This window comes from Coenobita brevimanus, chromosome 22 (genome assembly GCF_032717465.1).
Source record: "Coenobita brevimanus isolate Jiangsu-jjx chromosome 22, ASM3271746v2, whole genome shotgun sequence".
NCBI classification, from domain to species: domain Eukaryota; kingdom Metazoa; phylum Arthropoda; class Malacostraca; order Decapoda; family Coenobitidae; genus Coenobita; species Coenobita brevimanus.
In genome coordinates this window covers 43,344,512-43,364,738 of record NC_136975.1, presented here as the reverse complement: position 1 = coordinate 43,364,738, position 20,227 = coordinate 43,344,512, and the positions used below count along the sequence as shown (strand labels likewise).

General features: G+C 42.6%; 1 protein-coding gene across 1 annotated transcript in view; it reads left to right on the top strand.

Moving 5' to 3' along the window:
• Positions 1 to 18,950, top strand: part of LOC145392489 (adenylate cyclase type 9-like) — a 56,985-nt gene extending 38,035 nt beyond the window's left edge. The window contains exons 6-9 of the mRNA XM_080266882.1: positions 11,103 to 11,237; positions 14,343 to 14,573; positions 16,234 to 16,411; positions 18,679 to 18,950. Coding sequence (XP_080123008.1) covers positions 11,103 to 11,237; positions 14,343 to 14,573; positions 16,234 to 16,411; positions 18,679 to 18,950 — 816 coding nt within the window. The remainder of the gene's footprint in view (positions 1 to 11,102; positions 11,238 to 14,342; positions 14,574 to 16,233; positions 16,412 to 18,678) is intronic.
• Positions 18,951 to 20,227: the final 1,277 nt, after the last annotated feature.

Sequence of the window (20,227 nt, the reverse complement as noted above, 5' to 3'; positions counted from 1 at the left end):
CTATGTTTGTGGGTGCTCGCACCCAGGTAAGGGTGAATGGAGATTTGAGTGATAATTTTTGTGTGAATGTTGGTGTGCATCAGGGGTCAGCCTTGAGCATGGTATTGAAGTTCTCTCATGTGACTTCAGAAATGGACACCCGTAGGAGATGTATGCCGATGATCTGGTGTTGATTGCAGAGAATGAGACGGAGGCGGAGGAAGGACTTAGGAAGTGGAGAGATGGTATGGGACATATGGGCAAATGCAGATAAAACAAAAGTGATGGTATCTAGGGCTGGTGGCAGTACTGTGCCATTTGCCACGAGGGCATGGGAAGTAATTCCATCTTGTGCAGTGATTGAGATAAATGGGTGTGTAAGAGATGTAGTGGTATCAGTGGTAGACTGCGAAACAATGCTGATTTCATGTGTGCGGTTGTCTTGGAGAATGTGTGGAGATCGTCAGGCGTGAAAGGATTGATCTTGCCGGCGAGTCTCTTGAGTGTGTGGAAGAGTTTTGTTATCTAGGAGACATGTTATGTGCTGGGGGTGGGGCTCTGTGGCAAGAGTGAGGAGTGGTTGCAAGAAGGTCAGGAAACTGTTGCCTCTTCTGACATTGAGAGGGGTCTCCCTCCATGCTAAGGGGTCTTTGTATCCAGCATGCATTAGGAGTGTAGTGCTGTATGGTAGTGGCACCTGGGCAGTAAGAGAGAGGATATTCGCGGGTTCAGAGGTGCAGAAATAACAATAATTAGGTATGTGCAGTGCATCCCCAAGTATGAGGCCTGGGGAAGCTAGGTTTATGTTAGAAGAGTTAAGAGATAGGATGGGACTGGAATGTATTGGTGTTGTGATGAGGAGAGATCGATTGAGGTGATTTATGGTATTTGGAGAGGATGGGGGATGATAAGTGCAGAAAATGAGACGTGTTAATGTTAGGGGTAGGGTTGTGAGAGGTAGACCGAGAAAGACTTGGGATGAGGTCAGTGAGTGTGACCTCGGGGATAAGGGACTGAATAGGGAAACTGCCAGAGATCAAGCAGCATGGAGAGCTACCACTGGGTGACCAAGGCTGATGCATGCAAGCTTGTTGCAGCCGTTGAAAATTAAACAGAACAAAGTGATAATGCCACCTTTCCCTGAAAATCATTAGGGAAAGTTTGGATACCATTGCAATGCCATACATATTACTTGAAAAATAACAGTGCAGTAGGGGAGGGTGAGTAGGAATCAGAATTAAAAATAATAATGGGGGAGGGTGACTAGGAATCAGAATGAACATTAAAGAGATGTACTAAGGGATCCTTCTATGCAGCATGTGTTAGGGGTAACTTTAATGCTGTAAGGTAGTAAGACCTGGGCAGTAACAGAAGAGGAGATTCATAGACTTAAACATACAGAAATGACAATGATTTGATGGATGTGTAATGCATCCTTGAGTGTGAGGCCTGAGGGGACAAGGATTGTGATTGAAGAGTTGAGGGGAAGGATGAGACTTGAATGTATTGGTGTTGTGATAAGGGATAGATTGACATGATTTGGGAATGCTGAGAGTATAGGGGATGACAGACAGAAGCAGATGATGAGAGGTGTGAACTTGGAGGGTAGGGTTGTGAGAGGCAGACCAAGAAAGACCTGGGATGAGGTCATATACAGGCAGTCCCTAACTTATGAAAATAATTGGTTCTTAAAGGTCATTCGTAAGTTGTTTTTTCCATAAGTCCATTCTCTCTCTCTCTCTCTCTCTCTCTCTCTCTCCAACCCAACACTAATCCCATAATTACTAAGGACAAAGTTCTTTCCCTCTACCCCATCTCCTTCATACTCAATACCTACTTCTGTGCTGTTCCCCCCCCCCTCTCTCTCTCTCTCTCTCCAACCCAACACTAATCCCATAATTACTAAGGACAAAGTTCTTCAGATATTCATTCTTAGATCTTTAGTGGAAAAGTTTCTAGAGAAGGGAAAGAAGTTGTATGCGGCTTTCATGGATTTGGAGAAAGCATATGACAGAGTGGATAGACAAGGATTGCGGAAAGTATTAAGAATATATGGAGTAGATGGGAAGTTGTTGAATGCTGTGAAGAGTATGTATGATGGTGCTAAGGCTGCTGTGTGTGTGGATGGTGAACTAAGTGAATTTTTCTCTTTGAAGGTTGGGTTGAAACAGGGATGTGTCATGTCTCCATGGTTGTTCAATCTGTGCATGGATGGGTAATAAAAGTCGTACAAGGTAGGGTAGTGGATGTTGGAGTGGCCCTGGTGAGAGAGGGTAGTGTTTGGAAACTCCCTGTACTGTTGTTTGCAGATGATACTGTGTTGTTGAGTGAAGACGAAGGAGAGCTGCAAGGCTTGGTGGATGAGTTTGGGAGAGTGTGTAAGAAACAGAATCTAAAGGTGAATGTAGGGAAGAGTAAAGTGATGGTCTTTGAGAGAGGTGAAGTCAGTGAATGTACAGCGAGGTTGGATGGTGAGGAATTGGAAAATGTGAGTATGTTTAAGTACTTGGGTAGTGTGATGAGTAAGGATGGAGGTTTGGAGGGTGAAGTGCTTGTAAGGGTACAGCATGGAAGAAAGGTTGCTGGTTCTTTGAAAGCAGTGATAAGAAACAGGGAAGTGAGCATGGAAGTGAAAAAGTTACTACATGACAGTATTGTGATACCAACTCTAACGTATGGAAGTGAAGCTTGGACATTGTTGGAAAGGCACAAGTCGAGAGTGAGAGCAGTGGAAATGAGTTATTTAAGAGAAGCCTGTGGAGTCACATGGAGAGACAGGCTGACGAATGAGGATATAAAGGAGCGTTGTGGTGTGGATGTGGATGTGATAGGAAGCGTTATGAGAAACACACTGAGGTGGTTTGGCCATGTGAAGAGGATGGAGGGTGAGAGACTGACAAAGAGAGTGTATGTGAGTGAGGTGGAGGGGGGAAGAGGGAGGAGGAGGCCGAGGATGAGATGGAGGGATGGGGTGGAGAGGTATATGAGAGAGGGGGGTGTGAGTTGGGAGCAGGGCAGTGAAATGGCGGGGGACAGGGCGACGTGGAGGCGATTTGTTTGTGGCCACCCCAAATGGGATTGAGGCATCTGGCAATAGATAGATAGATAGATAGACAAAGTTCTTTCCCTCTACAACATCTCCTTCATACTCCATACCTATTTCTGTGCTTTCCCCCCCCCCTCTCTCTCTCTCTCTCCCCTCCCTCACTCCTTAATCCCATAATTACTGAGGTCACAAAGTTCTTTCCCTCTACCCCATCACCTTTCTACTCCATACTTATTTCTGTGCTATCCTCTCTCTCTCTCTCTCTCTCTCTCTCTCTCCCCCAACCCCCCTCCCACCCTCCCTCCCTAATCCGATAATTACTGAGGTTACAAAGTTTTTTCCCTCTACCCCATTGCCTTTCTACTCCATACCTACTTCTGTGCTATCCTCTCTCTCCCTCTCTCTCTCTCTCTCTCTCTCTCTCACCCAGATTAAAGCCCATTGTTGTCTCCACTCTTCCACTTATTCCTTACCTTTCGCTGAACTGCAATTACCACCTCACCTCACCTTGTCAGTGTCTTCACCTGGCCCCATCCTTCCTTGCTATGACTGACCCCCCCCCGACCCCACCCCCGCACACACACACGTCACTGACAGAGACAGAACTCTTCCTGGATCTTGGGGAAATAATCGCTGAATCAGGGGCGAAAAGGAGACCAGCCTATTGTGATTATGTGAATGAGTGTGTGAGTGGTGGTCCCGTCGGACAATAGTTAAAAAAATGCAGGTCTCAGTCATAAAGAGTACAAGATACAGTGGAAATAGAGTTTCCATATGATTGCATCATGGCAGAGAGGGACAGTGCTTTGTTTACAGCTGGTGAGGGGGAATTTGTGGGCTTCTCCGAAGATGATATAGGAATTGGAAGTACTAAGCTGAACCAAACAAGAGTAGCAGGAGTAGAGAAAACAGCAGAGAGGAATGTCCAGGAGTTAAAAAAAGTATGGGCAGGATTTAGAGAGTTGCAGGAATGGACCTTAGAGCAGGAAAGAGAGATCAAAGTTCTACAGAATAAACTGGAAAAAGTTTGCACACGCAGTGATGAACAAGAAAGAGAAGTCACAGAATTAAAAGTGAGTAATGAATCTGCCTCAAATGAAATAAAATAGCTCAAGAGGAAGAATAAAAGGTTAGAAGAAGGAAGGGACAGGATGAAAAGTATACTGGATGAAAAATAAACTAGATGAGTATGAATCCAATTCTATGATGCAAGATGAGCACATTAAGGAAATCAAGGAGCAACATAAGTAGTGAAAGAAAATTCAGGAGGAAGGAAACATAAACTTGAAAGAGATTATAGAAAAACAGAGCAAGAAAAAGATGGAGAAGGAAGTGGATAGGGTGCTGAGAAGTAGAGAATCTTTAGTCAGGGATGTAGCAGATAAGAAAAAATGTGTAATAAATTCAGGAGTAACAGAAAAACGTATGACAGTAAGATCAGAATTAGAGAGAGAAGAACTGAGTAAGGTCAAAGAAATAACATCAGTAGTTATGGAGAGTAACAACAAAGCTCAAGAAGAGATTGAAGAAGTGTTTAGGGTAGGAAAGTACAAGAAAGGAGGGGCGAGGCCATTGAAGGTGAAGTTTAAAAAAAGTCCCAGGTAATGGTAAAGAACTCATCAATAGAACATGGAATTTATCAGACAAAGAAGGGTTAAAAAAAGTTTGAATAAGGAGAGATGTAAATGAGGAAGAAAGAGCTAAAATAAAGGAGTTAGTAAAGGAGGCAAAGGCAGAAAGCGAACAGAGAACGAAGGAAGAGAAGACAGTGTTTTATTGGAGAGTTATGGATCAGAAATTGAGGAAGTGGTACTGATGGAGAGAAGGAGAGAAGAGGGTATAAAAAACAACAAAAAAAGTTTGAAAGTGGCATATACTAATGTCGATGGTTTAATATCGGCAAGGTTAGTAATCAATGATTTCCTGGGGGTATACAAACCTGAAGTTACGTGCTTTGTAAAAACCAGGTTAAGAGAGGGTATTGATGTCCTTATGGGAGATGATAAATACAAACTGTGGAGAAGAGACAGAAAAGAAAAAATAGGAGGAGGAGTGATGATAGCAGTGAAGAACAACATAAATGTAGAAACTGTGGAAATGGGAGAGGGTAGGGCTGAAGCGATAAATATGAAATTAGAAACTGGAGAGAATGGCAAGCGAGATATGGCAGTAGTGTATGTTCCCCCTAAGACGAGCATGGAATGACGATTAATACCAGGAAATGTTGTCAGATATGGCTAGTTATCTACAGAAAGTGATTTAGAAAAGCAACAATATAATTTTAATGTGTGACTTTAATTGTAAAGAGGTGAACTGGGAGGAAAGGGACTCAGGAGGCAGTGAAGATTCGTGGGGCACTATATTGTTAAATATAACAATGAATAATGTGATGATGCAGTGGGTCAAAGAAGGAACACGATTCTAAGGTGATGACACACCAGCAAGGTTAGATTTACTGCTAACCAAAGAACCCGACGTAATTGATTCTTTGAAATATCTGTGTCCTATAGGAAAAAATGATCATGTGGTCATTGGAGTTCCAGATGATAATAGGGAACGTGGTGCCGAGAGACGAGCTTTATAGGCAGGGAAGATAGGACTTTGGGAAAGCAAACTTTACAGGATTGAGAAAAATTTTTGAAAATGCAGTTTGGAGAGAATTCAGAGAAACAAGATAGATACAGAGGAAGTGGGATATCTTTCTAGACCTCTGTAATTTGGGAGTGGAAAAATATGTGCCAAGAGTGAGGGGCAAAGAAAATACAAAAATGGAGTGATTTGATAGAAGGTGTATGATAGCAAAGAAAGACAGGGACATGGTGTAGAACAACTGGAGAAAGAGAGGTAATAGAACAAAGGAAGAATATAAAAGAACTAGAAATGAATATACAAGAATACACAGAGAGGAAGAAAGGAACTTTGAAAAAGGTATAATAAACAAATGTAAGGATGAACCCAAACTGTTTTATAGATTTGTCAGTGGCAAATTGAAACAAAAGGAAGGAAACACTAAACTGAAAGTAGATGGAGAGGTCTGTAAAGATGCAGCAATGCAAGCTGAAATAATGAATAAATGTTTCCAATCGATTTTCACTATTGAAAGGGAGTTTGTGGAAGGGGAGGGAGGGACAAGAAATGTAGTGATAAAAGATATAAAAGTGGAAGTACAGAAAGTGTTTAAATTACTGGAAATTCAAGATGTAAGAAAAGCCCCAGGACCAGATGGAATCTCTAATTGGGTACTGAAGGAATGCAGAGAACAACTGGCGGATAAGATTCACAGTTTAATTGTGTGTTCTCTGGAAGAGGGGAAAGTGCCTCAAGAATGGAAGAGGGCAAATGTGGTACCAATTTATAAGGGAGGAAACAAGGAAGAACCCCTAAATTATAGACCATTGTCCCTAACCAGCATGGTTGCAAAATTGTGTGAGAGAATCCTGAAAGAGAGATGGATAAAATACCTGGAAGAGATGAATATTTTGGCTGAAAGTCAGTTTGCATTCGGAAGTGGAAGGTCATTCTAACTTGTTGATCTTTTACTCAAGAGCGATTGACATGCTACGGGAAAGAGATGGTTGGGTGGACTGTGTGTATTTAGATTTGGAGAAGGCCTTCAATAAGGTACCCCATAAGAGACTAATGTGGAAACTAGAATATATAGGAGGACTGAAGGGAAACTTCCTGGAATGGATGAGAAACTTTTTGAGAGACAGACAGATGAGGACAGTAATAAAGGATAGGATGTCTGGATGGAGGGAAGTAACAAGTGGAGTCCCACAGGGCTCGGTGTTGGTGCCAATAGTGTTCCTGATTTGTGTAAATGATATGATAGATGGAGTGAACAGTTATGCAAGTCCATTTGCTGATGATGCAAAGATCTTGAGGAAGGTAGAGGCTGAGGAGGACTGTAAAATGCTGCAGGAGGATCTGGATAGGATACATGATTGGAGCTGGATGTGGGAAATAAATTTCAATGCAAAGAAATGTAAAATATTGGAAATGGATAAAAGTACCAAGAGGACATCACTGAATTATATGACATCACTGAGGACATCACTGAATTATATGAACCAATCACAGAAGCAAGAGAAGAGAAAGATTTGGGAGTGCTGATCCAGGATAGTTTGTTACCTGACAAACATTAACAAGAAATTAGAGAGACATATAAACTCTCGACTAACATAAGAATAACATTTCATTACATGGATGAGGAGATGAGGAAAAAATTGATAGTGGCCATGATCCGCCCCATGTTAGAATATACAGCAGTATTGTGGTCCCCACAAAAAAAGAAAGATATAAACAAGATTGAGAGAACACAAAGAACAGCAACCAAGATGGTCCCCACTCTGGCAGATCAGTTGTATAGAGAGAGGCTGGAAAAGCTGGATTTGCCTTCCTTAGAGGAAAGGAGAAAGAGGGGTGACATGATTGCAGTGTTCAGGACCACGATAGGAGTAGATAAAATTGGCAGATGTCTGTATGGGATAGGTGAGTAACAAGAGGACGTGGACTGAAACTGAAGAAGCCAAGCTGCTTGAAGGATATCAAGAAATATAGTTTTCTTTATAGATGCATAGACCTGTGGAATAACCTGGACACAGAGATCATCCAGTCTGAAAGCTTAAATGAGTTTAAAACAAAATTTGACTTATTGAGAGACAGAGACGGGACCCCATGAGCATAGCTCATTTCCTGTATATCACAATTAGGTAAACACACACACACACACACACACACACACACACACACTTTTTTTTTTTTTTTGTATCCGCTGATTCTTCGTGTCAATCCTTCATAAGTAGGGGTCTGACTGAAGTGTGATCCCAGGGAAAAGAGACTGAATAGAGAGGCTGCTAGAGATCAGGCAGCATGGAGAGCTGGCATTAGGTGACCAAAGCTGGCACATGGAAGCATGTTGGAGCTTTATAAATGACACAAAATGATACAATACATGAGTGCAAATGAACTCTGTCTGTCTGTATATTGCCAGACGCCTTAATCTCGTAAGGGATGGCCACAAACAAATCGTCTCCATATCGTCCTGTCCTCCGCCTTTTCATTGCTCCGCTTCCAGCTCACACACCCCCTCTCTAGTATACCTCTCCACTCCATCCCTCCATCTCATCCTTGGCCTCCCCCTCCCTCTCCCCCCCTTCCACCTTACTCATATGCACTTTCCTTGTCAGTCTCTCACTCCGTCCTCTCCACATGACCAAACCACCTCACATCCACATCCACACCACAGTGCTCCTTCACTTCCTCATGTCTGTCTCTCCATGTGACTCCACATGCTCCTTTCAAATAACTGATTTCCACTGCTCTCACTCTTGACTTCTATCCCTCAAACAAGGTCCAAGCTTCACTTCCATGTGTTAGAGTTGGTATCATAATACTGTCATGTAGTAGCTTTTTCATTTCCATGCTCACTTCCCAGTCTCTTATTACTGCTTTCAAGGAACCAGCAACCTTTCTTCCCTGTTGTACCCTTTCAAACACACCATTTAAACTTCCATCCCTACTCATCGTACTACCCAAGTACTTAAACGCACTTACATTTTCCATTTCTCCTCATCCAACCTCACTGTACATTCTCTAACTTCACTTCTCTCAAAGACCATAACTTTACTCTTCCTTACATACACCTTTAAATTCTGTTTCTTACAAACTCTCCCAAACTCATCCAGCAAGCCTTGCAGCTCCCCTTCGACTTCACTTAACAACACAGTATGATCTGCAAGCAATGGTACAGGGAGTTTCCAAACACTGCCCTCTCTCACTAGGGCCATTCCAACATCCACTGACCTACCTTATATCTCTTTTATAACCCCATCCACATACAGATTGAACTGCTGAGGAGACATGACACATCCTTGTTTCAATCCAACCTTCAGATAGAAAAATTCACTCAGGTCACTATCCACACGCACTGCAGCCTTGGCACCCTCATACATAATCTTCATGGCCTTCAGCAACTTCCCATGTACTCCATATATTCTTCATACTTTTTCATACTTTCCACAATCCTTTTCTATCTACCCTGCCATATGCTTTCTCCAAATCCATGAAGGCCGCATACAACTTCTTTCCCTTGTTTAGAAACTTTTCCACTAATGATCTAAGAATGAATATCTGACCTACACAACCTCTTCCCTGCCTAAAACTTCCTTGTTCTTCTCCAACTAATTCCTCTTTTATTTCTCTAACTCTGTCATTAAGTATCCTACCATATACTTTTCCTGTTACACTAAGAAGACAAATGCCCCTGTAATTACCACACACTTCTTTTCCCCTTTTCCTTTGTACAGGGGAATAATTATACCTGACTTCCAATCCTCCGGGACTCTACTTTCCTCTCAGGCCAATCCGCATATCTTCTACATTCATTCTACTACTATCCCCCCCCCCCATGCTTCAGCATTTCACCACACACTCCATCAATTCCTGTTGCTTTCCCCATGTTAACTTTCTTCGTTTCTTCCACAACTTCCATCCTACTGCTTTCTTCCTCTATTCTCACATCCCTCCTTCTCCCAGCCATTTCCCAGCCACTTATATACATTCTTTATGTTCAACAATTCCTTAAAGTGTTCTCTCCAACTGCTCACTTTTCTCCCTCCACCACTAGTAATCTACCATTTTTATCTTTCATTTCCAAACTAACTTCTTTGGCACCCCATCTAGCTCTGTTTACCTCTTTCCAGAACTTTTTCTTACATTCCCTCAACTTTACATTCAAGTTCCTTCCAGATTCCTCAGCCAGTCTCTTCTTACTCTCTCTTACTAATCTTTTCACCTCTCTCTTCCTTTCTACATATAACTCCTTCGTCTCTCCACTTCTTCCACGCCCCTGTTTCTCATCCACTCACTATATGCTTTCATCTTTTGTGCTACAGCCTCTCTCACCTCTTCATTCCACCATGCTGTTCCCTGCACCCCCTTTAATCTTCTCTTCACCCCACACACCACCTCACATGCTGCACAGATTTCTTCTCTGAATATCTTGCACACACATTCCAGGTCCCCCATCTGCTTCAATCTATATTTACCCAATCACTCCTCCACATCCCTCTTATATTCTCGCTTTTTTCCATCCTCTTGCAACTTTTCCACCCTCCTTGTTTGAAGTAGTTTCTTCTGTCCTTCCCTTCTTCTATTTCTCCATTTCCTTTGGACTTTGATTCTGACCAGCACCAAGTGGTGGTCTGACAGTCCACTCCAACCACTATATACTCTTGCATCCATTACACATCTTCTCATCCTTTCATCCACACACACTTAATCAAGCATTGCCTTCCATTCATTCAGTTCACCACCCACTCTTCTCATCACTCGCCACATATACCTATTGATCATTTTGTGCCTGAAGAGGGTATTTGCTATCACCAGCCCCCTCCCGGCACAAATGTCCACTAAAGCACTGCCATTCTCATCCATCTCTGCTGGCACACCCCAATCACCAACTACACCATCCATCTTCACATTCCCTACTATTCCATTCATATCTCCAATCAAAAATACTTTCTCATTCCTTTCAAACTTTTCCATGCACTCATCCACAGTTGTCCAGATCTTTCCTCTCACTCTCCTTGCATGATCTTGCGTTGTCGCATACATGCACTCAGTCGCCTACATTTGTAGTCCAGCTTTCGATCTTACCCACACAGTCCTTGAGCCAACTGATCCATACTCTCTTATATTCTCTTTCCATCTGCTACTCTCAGCAATACACACTCCTTCTTTTTTAACTCACTGCATCGTAAATATGACATTAACTTACTTTACTTCTTTCTGATAATAAAATGGGTATAATTGAGCCAGAATACAACTTCAGCTAAAATATTTGAACCAAGCTTCTTTTTGAGGTGCACCATCCTGTCATACTTGCTAAGGATGTTTTCTTAGCTTACTGTTATGGAATGACATTAATTAGGATTCCACTTCCATACAGAGAACTGTGAGATAGCACTGTATCGCCAGTGCTGTCAGACATCTGGCACTCCATAGGTATATCGGTATGTTGGTAAGTAGGTGAAGTTGTTCTGAAACTCATGTCAAATTTATTGTTTATTTCAAGCAACTGTCATCACCACGGCCATCACATGCAAGCGACCTCACCACCATCTTCCGGCCTTTCAACATGCATGGGATGGACAATGTTAGCATCCTTTTTGCTGATATTGTGGGCTTCACACGCATGAGCTCCAACAAGGTATAACTACCGGTTAGCCTGGACTGCCATGATTGTTATAGTTAAAAATTTATCAGTTGTGTTCTCTCACTCACTTTTGGTGAATAGTTTCTGTGTACGAGGCCTGTTCAGAAAGTACCCGACCTTAGGCTCTTTAAAAAAATAAATAGCTAACCTGTTGAGCTAGGGCACTTATCCTCCACAAAGTAGGGCCCTTTCTGACTTGACACACGTAGCTCAGCGGTCTTTTCAAAGCCTGAAACATTTTTCAAAGTAGGTTTTTGGGATTGCCTGCAGGTGCTTCATTGCATTTGTCATGATCTGTTGGATGAATGTTGCTCAAGACATGTTGGCATGTGCAAATAGAGATTCAGACTTTCTGAAGACTGTTATCACTGGAGATGAGACTTAGGTGTACGGGTACGACCCAGAAACCAAAGCACAGTCGTCCCAGTGGAAGCATGCAGGGTTGGCTCAGCTAAAAAAAAGCACAACAGGTCTGCAACAGGGTGAAATGCAGTCACATGTTGACTTTTTTTGTTTTGTTTTTTGTTACTACCCTGTTGTTGTGCATTACGTATACACACCAGGTCAGAGTGTCAACAGATGTTACTACCTCAGCATTAGCTGTTGTCTTTGGCACAGTTCAGCAGAATCTGTCATCTTTGTGGTGCACTGTGACGGAATCTGTCGTCTTTGTGGCGCCGTTTGATGGGATCTTTCATCTTTGTGGCGCAGTTCGGCGGAAGAGACGAGACCTTTAGAAAGCAACAGGTTGTAAACTGCACCATGACAACACCTCTGCCCATTCTTCTCATCTGATTCAGGAATTTTTGGCCAAGCACAACATCCTGCAGGTCCAGCAGGCTCCCTACTCACCAGACATAGCCCTGTGTGACTTTTAATTATTCTCCAAGCTAAAAACTTTGCAGAAGGCTTCCCAGTTTTAGATGAGAGAAGAGATCATGACAAGTGCGATGAAGCACGTGCAGGAGACACCGAAAACCAAATTTGAAAATATGTTTCAGGCAGTGGAAAGAACACTGAGCTACATGTGCCGAGTCAGAAGGGGCCTACTTTGAGGGGGGTGTCAGTGTTGTAGCTCAACAGGTTAGCTATTAAAATTTGGTCAGATACTTTTTGGAAGCGATGAAGAAGATTAAGCTGGGAAAAGCCCCAGGAATTGATGGAGTGTGTGGTGAAATGCTTAGGTATGGGGGTGAGATTGTTGTGGAGTGGATATGGAAGTTGTGTAGATTGGCTTGGGAAGAGGGAAGGGATCCAGAGGACTGGAAATCAGGTATAATTGTTCCTCTGTACAAAGGAAAAAGGGAGAGAGAAGTATGTGGTAACCATAGGGGTATTTGCCTTCTTAGTGTGACTGGTAAAATATATGGTAGAATACTCATTGATAGGGTTAGGCATATGACAGAGGAGCTAGTTGGAGAAGAACTAGGGGGATTTAGGAAGGGAAAAGGGTGTGTAGATCAGATGTTTGTTCTAAGATGTTTAGTGGAGAAGTATCTAGAGAAGGGAAGGAAAGTGTATGCTGCCTTCATGGACTTGGAGAAGGCTTATGACAGAATAGATAGGCAAGGTATGTGGAAGGTATTGAGAATATATGGAGTGGAGGGGAAATTGTTGAGTGCTGTGAAGAGTATGTACGAGGGAGCTAGGGCTACGGTGCGAGTGGATGGTGAGCTGAGTGAGTTCTTTGATCTCAATGTGGAACTGAAACAGGGGTGTGTGATGTCTCCATGGCTGTTTAATATATATATGGATGGGGTTGTAAAGGAGGTGCAAGGTAGGGCAGTGGATGTGGGGATGGCCCTAATGAATGAGGGTGAGATTTGGAAGCTTCCGGTGTTGCTGTTTGCTGATGATACAGTATTGTTGAGTGAAGATGAATGGGAGTTGCAAGGTTTGGTGAATGAATTTGGGACAGTGTGTAGGAGGAGGAAGCTGAAAGTTAATGTAAACAAAAGTAAAGTTATGGTGTTTGAGAGGAATGAAGTCACAGAGAGTGCAGTGAGATTGGATGGTGAGGATATGGAAAATGTGAGTGCATTCAAGTACTTGGGTAGTGTGATGAGTAAGGTTGGAACTTTGGGGGATGAAGTACGTGAAAGGGTACAGCAGGGAAGAAAGGTTGTTGGTATACTGAAAGCAGTGATGAGAAATAGGGAGGTGAGTGGAAGTTAAGAAGTCACTGCATGATGGTATTGTGATCCCTACCCTGACGTATGGAAGCGAGGCGTGGACCTTGCAAGAGGGGAACAAGTCAAGAGTGAGAGCAGTGGAAATGAGTTACTTGAGAGGAGCATGTGGAGTGACGTGGAGGGACAGGTTGACGAATGAAGAAGTGAAGGAACGTTGTTGGGTAGATGTGGATGTGGTTGAAAAGATTAGGAGAAATACACTGAGGTGGTTTGGACATGTGGAGAGAATGGAGAATGAAAGACTGACTAAGAGGGTGTATGTAGGTGAGGTGGAGGGAGGGAGAGGGAGATGTAGACCGAGGATGAGGTGGAGGGATGGAGTTGAGAGGTATATGAGGGAGGGGGGGGTGAGTTGGGGGGAGGGTAGTCAAATGGTGGGTGACAGAGTGACTTGGAGGCGTTTTGTCTGCGGCCACCCTTTGCGGGATTAGGGCGTCGGGCTATAGATAGATAGATAGACTTTTTGGACAGACCTCATACACCTGTGTAGAGCTCTAGGGTTTGTGATTATTCACCAGCTTTTTTCATGATGTCTTCATTTTGTTTTGGTGAATGGGTGGTATGTAACTTCAGCTTGTGTTAATAAAATTTTGTTAACCCTTGCCGAGCTGCAGACTTTATATGAGGCACAGTGGAGGTCTGCACAGGTCAAGCTGCAAGTCTTACATGAGGTACAGTTTACATTGGTTATAAAATAGTGACTTGGGAGGTAGGTTCTTGTACAAAGAATTGGTTTGGCAGGGATTATTGGGATTAGCACATTGCCTCTTCACTTGGAAATTGAGTTAATTGCAGAGAAATTTAATGAATTTTCATAGTAACAATTATCTAATGCAGAGAAATTTAATGAATTTTCATAGCAACAATCATCTAATGTACTGTAATTGTTTTTACTGATTTGTTGTAGACAGCAGAGCAGCTAGTGGGCCTGCTTAATGATCTGTTTGGGAGATTTGATGTGCTGTGTGCGCGATGTGGTTGTGAGAAGATCAGCACGCTGGGTGACTGCTACTACAGTGTGTCCGGCTGTCCTGAGCCACGTGCAGACCATGCCCAGTGCTGCGTTAACATGGGCTTGGCTATGATACATGCTATACAGGAATTTGATACAGATACCAATGAGGATGTCAATATGAGGGTTGGCATACATACAGGCAAGGTGTGTGAATTTGTGTATTTGATTGAATAGTATATACAGTACAGTAATTAGTTATGTGTAGGAAATATGTATAAACATTCACAAGACAGGCTTGTGCCCCCATTTTAATGCAACAGTGAACAGAATGATTCTTTCCTAAAGATATAGTGGTTTGACTTGTTGTGGCCTCAGGATCATTAGGATATGAACCTTGTGTACCGTAGATTGAGGTTGCCCTTCTATTGCAGTGTGCCGTCCCCCAAAAAGGAGGATGAGTAGGGAGCTGAGGGACATCTGTATAATCACATCAGCATTAGTGTCTCTGCATGAAGGCATACCTCTCTAATACTGCAATAGTCTTAAGCATACATCTCGATGTCTTCACCTTTACCATGACATGTTCTGCACAAAGAATGTGGTGTGTAGGGTCCAGAAATAGGAAAGCATAGAAACAAAAGAAACATCAGTAGGGTTCCCAATGAATGTGAAATGGACCACAGATGCTGTACATTCACTCATCACCCAAGCAGTCTGTATTTTTAGCTCCACCGTCAAGACAAAAGCCATCCACTTATTTATACAGCCATACTGGAAATGACATTTGTAGTGGATTATTATGTATGTAGCCTGTAAGGGAAATCTTCACTTTGCTGGTAATAATATTGGTACTTACAGTACTTAATCCCTTAACAATGCAAAAAAATTACCTATACTGGAAGTCCCCAGTGAGATGCAAAAAATTGGAAATCGATCAGTGTTAGTCATCAGTCCTTGAAGATAGTTGCTGCATGATGTAGAACTGAGATCATTGATCAGTGAAGTTAGTTGTTAAGGGGTTAAGCTGTGATATTTTAAGCATTAATTTTTCCAGAGTATGGTAGTTGTCTGAGTGGGTTAAGTTTAACATTGGTGTTGGAATAAGACGGGGTTGTGTGATATCTTCATGACTGTCCAATATTTATTTGGATGGGGCCACAAGAGAGGTAAAATCTGGGGTGATGGAGAAAGAGATGAGGATGTTAGTGAATGGTGAAGGATGGAGTATATCATATCTGATGTATGCAGATGATGCTGTGCTTCTTACTAATAGCAAACAGGAACTTGCAGATTGTTGCAGAGGTTAGTTGATGTCTGTGATCTTCATGTCTTGAAAGTAATGTAGTTAGGTGTAAAATGATGGTTGCTGAGAAAGAAGGTGACTCCCAGCCTGATGTTCTGGTGAGTAAAGAAGGATTTGAATTAGCAAGAGAGTTAGAAGTACCTTACATAATCTAATTTTATTTCTACCTGCCTCAGTCAGTTAGGACTTACTATTGAATTGATTCTTAAGAGATGAATGGAGGTTTTTCTATAATGTAGTGCTGTCAAAAGAAGTATGTTGATTATCTACTGTTAGTGTACTACACAAGCCTGATCTTAGACCCCTACATGTCAGTGGGGATAAAATGGGATTGTCTGTTCCTGTTACCTGATCTTGCAGTCTCCTGATTTAGATTGGGATAACTTTTCAGATGAAGGAGTGCGATACACCCATTATTACCTTTGTCACATCTGGAGATCCTTTCTAGGTTAAATGAAATTATCTGGTGGTGGACTGTTTAAAATGAAAAGAAAAAAAAATTAGTGGACTGAAAGGAGTGTGTATTTTATTTGATATCAGGTTCTCTGTGGTATTGTGGGCACAAAGCGCTTCAAGTTTGATGTGTGGTCTAATGATGTAACTCTGGCCAATCAAATGGAGTCAACAGGGCGGCCAGGACAGGTGCACATCTCTGAGGCCACGCTCAGGTTCCTCCCACACAACATGTATGTCACCACAGATGGCCCCGACCACAAAGGTATGGACCCAATTTGTTCGTTGTGTCTAGTGTTTCCTCAGTGTAATAGGAGAGATGCATAGCAGGATAATTGTTGACAGGTAGAATCGAGGAACTGGTTGGAAAGAAACAAGGGGGTATAAATAGAAAATCATTTAGAGAAGAGAAAGAAATTGCTGTACTTATGGATCAAGAGAAAGTATATGACAGAGTAGTTAATCAAGGAATATGAGGTGCTGCAGGAAACCATTTATTACCCTGGGTGGTAACCATATAACCAAATTTTGGCGCCTGGTGGTTTAGTGGGTAATTATTGAGCTCCAATTGGATTGAACTGGTGAAGGTTTATATCCAAGGGGTGATTGGGGTTTATTGCTCATGTAATGCCACTCAGGGATGAGTGAGGCTGGTCACTCTCATCTTAAATGTCAGGACCAACTGCCTAGCCCCAGGCTCCTACGCTCCTCATGGGGCAACGTAAGATTGGATGATGGATGGAAGTTTGGAGTAGATGGGAACTTGCTGGATGCAGTGAAGAATGTACTGTATGAGGGCATATGTATGGCACTGGATGTGGAAAATGAGTGAGTTCTTTGATATGGATGTTGGATTGAAACAGGGATATGTCATCTCCATAAGCGTTCAGCAGGGTACCCTGTGTAAATGGACGGTGTTATTAATTTAGTACGGGTTAGGGCATCACATGCTGGAGTGCCTGTAGTGACAGGGTAGGGTTTCTAAACTATGTTGTCATTTGCTGATGTTACTACAATAATCTCTCGATTATGTAGACGGCCATTACCGAGACAATCCATAACCTGGACACTGTGATCTGGGTGTTCAAAACCATTAGTCGTACATTTTTTCATAACATCCGGACAAAAAGCATGTGTCTAGGTGGAAATTACGGCAGCACAAACATTTTTGCACCCTGCCAGGAGGGAATAGCCTAGTGGTGCTGCCATGAGTAGCTGGTTAGTTCATCCAGCATCTGCTAGAGACCCCCTTGGTCATTCCCAGTTCCTGCCCGGCGACAGTGTTGTAAATAGCTCCCCTCAGACAGTTGTTATGGCGGTTCACGTGGTGGTTTTTGTGGTTGTTCCCTACCTGCTTCAGGCCTTGCTATTCCTTGCATGCCTCTTCCTAGGGTGTGTGATGATGGCCCCTCTACCAGGAAAAAGAAAGAGGGTAGTTCTGACTCTTCAGAAGTGGGAGGTCCTGGGTAAGATTGATGTGGGATGGTCAAATTGTGAGTGTTGATGTTAATTTTATTCAAGCTTACTGTACTGTACCATGATTTTATTCTATTTTACCATGAATTTATTCCATTTTACCGTTATGTTTTGTATGCCCACTGTATTTTTCTTGTGTAACCGTTTTTACATGTTTTCATATCGCTGCAGGTATAGTCCTGCACTGGTGATTGCCTGTTGGTGGTTGATGGGTCTGCTTGACCATGGTAATTGCTGGGCTGTGGTTTATAGGTCTGCATGACCAGGTAGAGTAGTGTTAAACAACAGGAACAAGTGCTGAACAGAGTCTTGACATGGCCCTTTATACTGGGTTTCAAAGTTAGGTTATGTACTAATGGGGACCAGGGGAGAAGTCCATTATCTGGATGAAGCCATTACCCGGACATGACTTCGGTTCTGCTACGACGGATAATCGAGGGTTTACTGTATTCTTGTAACCCATAGACTGTGACTTGCCTCAGTAGATGACACAGCTCCGACTGCAACATACCTCAAAAAGAGAACCAGATAAAATTGATTTGCCCACACTTTTTTTTTTTCTTCTTCTTCTGAGGACCTCATTACTATAGGCTTTCCAATCTGAATATCTCAGTAAGCCATGCCCCCTTTCCCCGGCGCCTAAGTTATCGTATGGCTGGCTGGGCTGTAGGCTATCACTTACCGTCTGCCCATGGAGCTACTAAGATCTCATAATAACATTCATCATGCGATATAAGGATGTTTTAATACCTGTAGATCTGCAGTTTTTTGTGCTACATAATTTTCCCATACACCACTATACTCGTTAGTGTTTTGTCTATGGAAATCAATTTTCAAAAGCTAAAGAGCGGCTACAGTAGTAAAATTAGAGCGAGAATAAGTAGAAAAATGTTTGAAAAATTTTTATAACACTTTTTACTCATCACAAGCACTGGTGTGCCTATTGCAGCGAGTGGGTTCATCTGGCATGTGAAAAAATGGATGGTAATGTTTATCCGTTTATGAAGAAGAGCCACCAGCTGGGCTTTTGCTGGCTGTGTAGCCAATGTGTTGCAGCAGCGGATGAAGTCTTGGCTGGTGGAGGAAGTAGTGTTACTAAGAAGGAGCTAGAAAATGAAGTTATTGGGCCGATCTTTCAGTCTGTCAAAGATGTTTCAAACAGGCTGGAGACACTGGAGACCAAGGTCTCATCATCCATGACTGTCACCCAAGACCATGCCAAGTCATTTGCAGATGCTGTTCGTTGGTCTCTCATGGGGGAAGGGAAGGATCTGCCTGGAGGCATGATCAAGATCAGTGCTCACGACCAGAAAAAAAGCCATTCGTAGTCAACAGGTACTGATCGTAAGACCAATGAGCAGTGCTGACGCTCTGACAAGTCAGATGGGACCAGAAGACATCAGAGGAGTACTTGACTCGGTACTGGTTGATAGCTGCCTTAAGACCAAGGCTGGTGGGCTAGTGATGAAGTTTCCGTCAGCTGAGGCCAGAGGTGAAGCAGCTGGGGTCCTGAGTGGTCATTTTGGCTCTGATGGCACTTTTTGCATATCAGAACCAAAGAAAATGCAGCCCAAAATTACCATGACGGGTCTTTCCTCCTCCTTGGGCAACTCTGACGGCATCTAAAACATTTTGAGAAAAAACAATAAAATTAAGATGCTCGTTGATCGAGGTTGTACTGTCAACCATCTCTTCAAAAGAACAAGAAATGACACTGACATTGCTGTCTTGAATATGTTGCCTGAGGTGAGATCCTCCATTGTAGAACAGGGCAGCCATATCTGTGTGGATCTTACGAGATTCCACACTTTTGACAGATTCTGGGTTACGTAGTGTCATCAGTGTCAGGGCTTCGGTCATACAATTGAGAGGTGTTCTAGAAAAAATGATGAACATAAATGTGTTTCTTGCATTGGAGCCCATAAATCTAAGGATTGTAGTGACAGAAATTCTCCCAAATGCATCAACCTCTCTTCCTTAAGACATCAGGGAGCTGATTCTGATTCACAGTTGGCCGCCCATTTAGCTTCAAGTTCAGACTGTCCAATTATGATTTCTTGCAGGAAGAGATAGATTGAAAACACTAATTTTGACCATTCAAAAAACTGAATTACATCCCTCTAGAACCAGTTAAGGATGGGTCATTTAAATATTTGTTCCATCCATAATTAGATAGACTATATTAATGAAACTCTAAATCAGCATGAACTTGACATTTTGTGCTTGACTGAAATCTGGATGTATGAATCTGATATTAATATTATTCGTAGTGCTTTGCCAAAGACACATTCTAAGTATTCCCAGGCCTGCTGCTGACTGTCCGGGAGGAGGTGTAGTGCTCATCTACTCAGCACTGCTTGCAAGCATTTCTTTCATTGACTCAGACCTGACCTCATTTTCATTTGAATTTATGGAAGTATTAATAAATTTTTATTAGAATACCATTTGAATTGCATTTGTCTATCGACCAGGTCATCCGGGCACAGATCGAGGTTTTACGGAGGAGTTTGGGCAGTTTCTTGAAGTGTTTTCTCCTAAATCTGGAGAATATCTTGTTTGCGGTGATTTCAGGTATTGGGTTGACAGTCTGGAGTCAAAACCATTT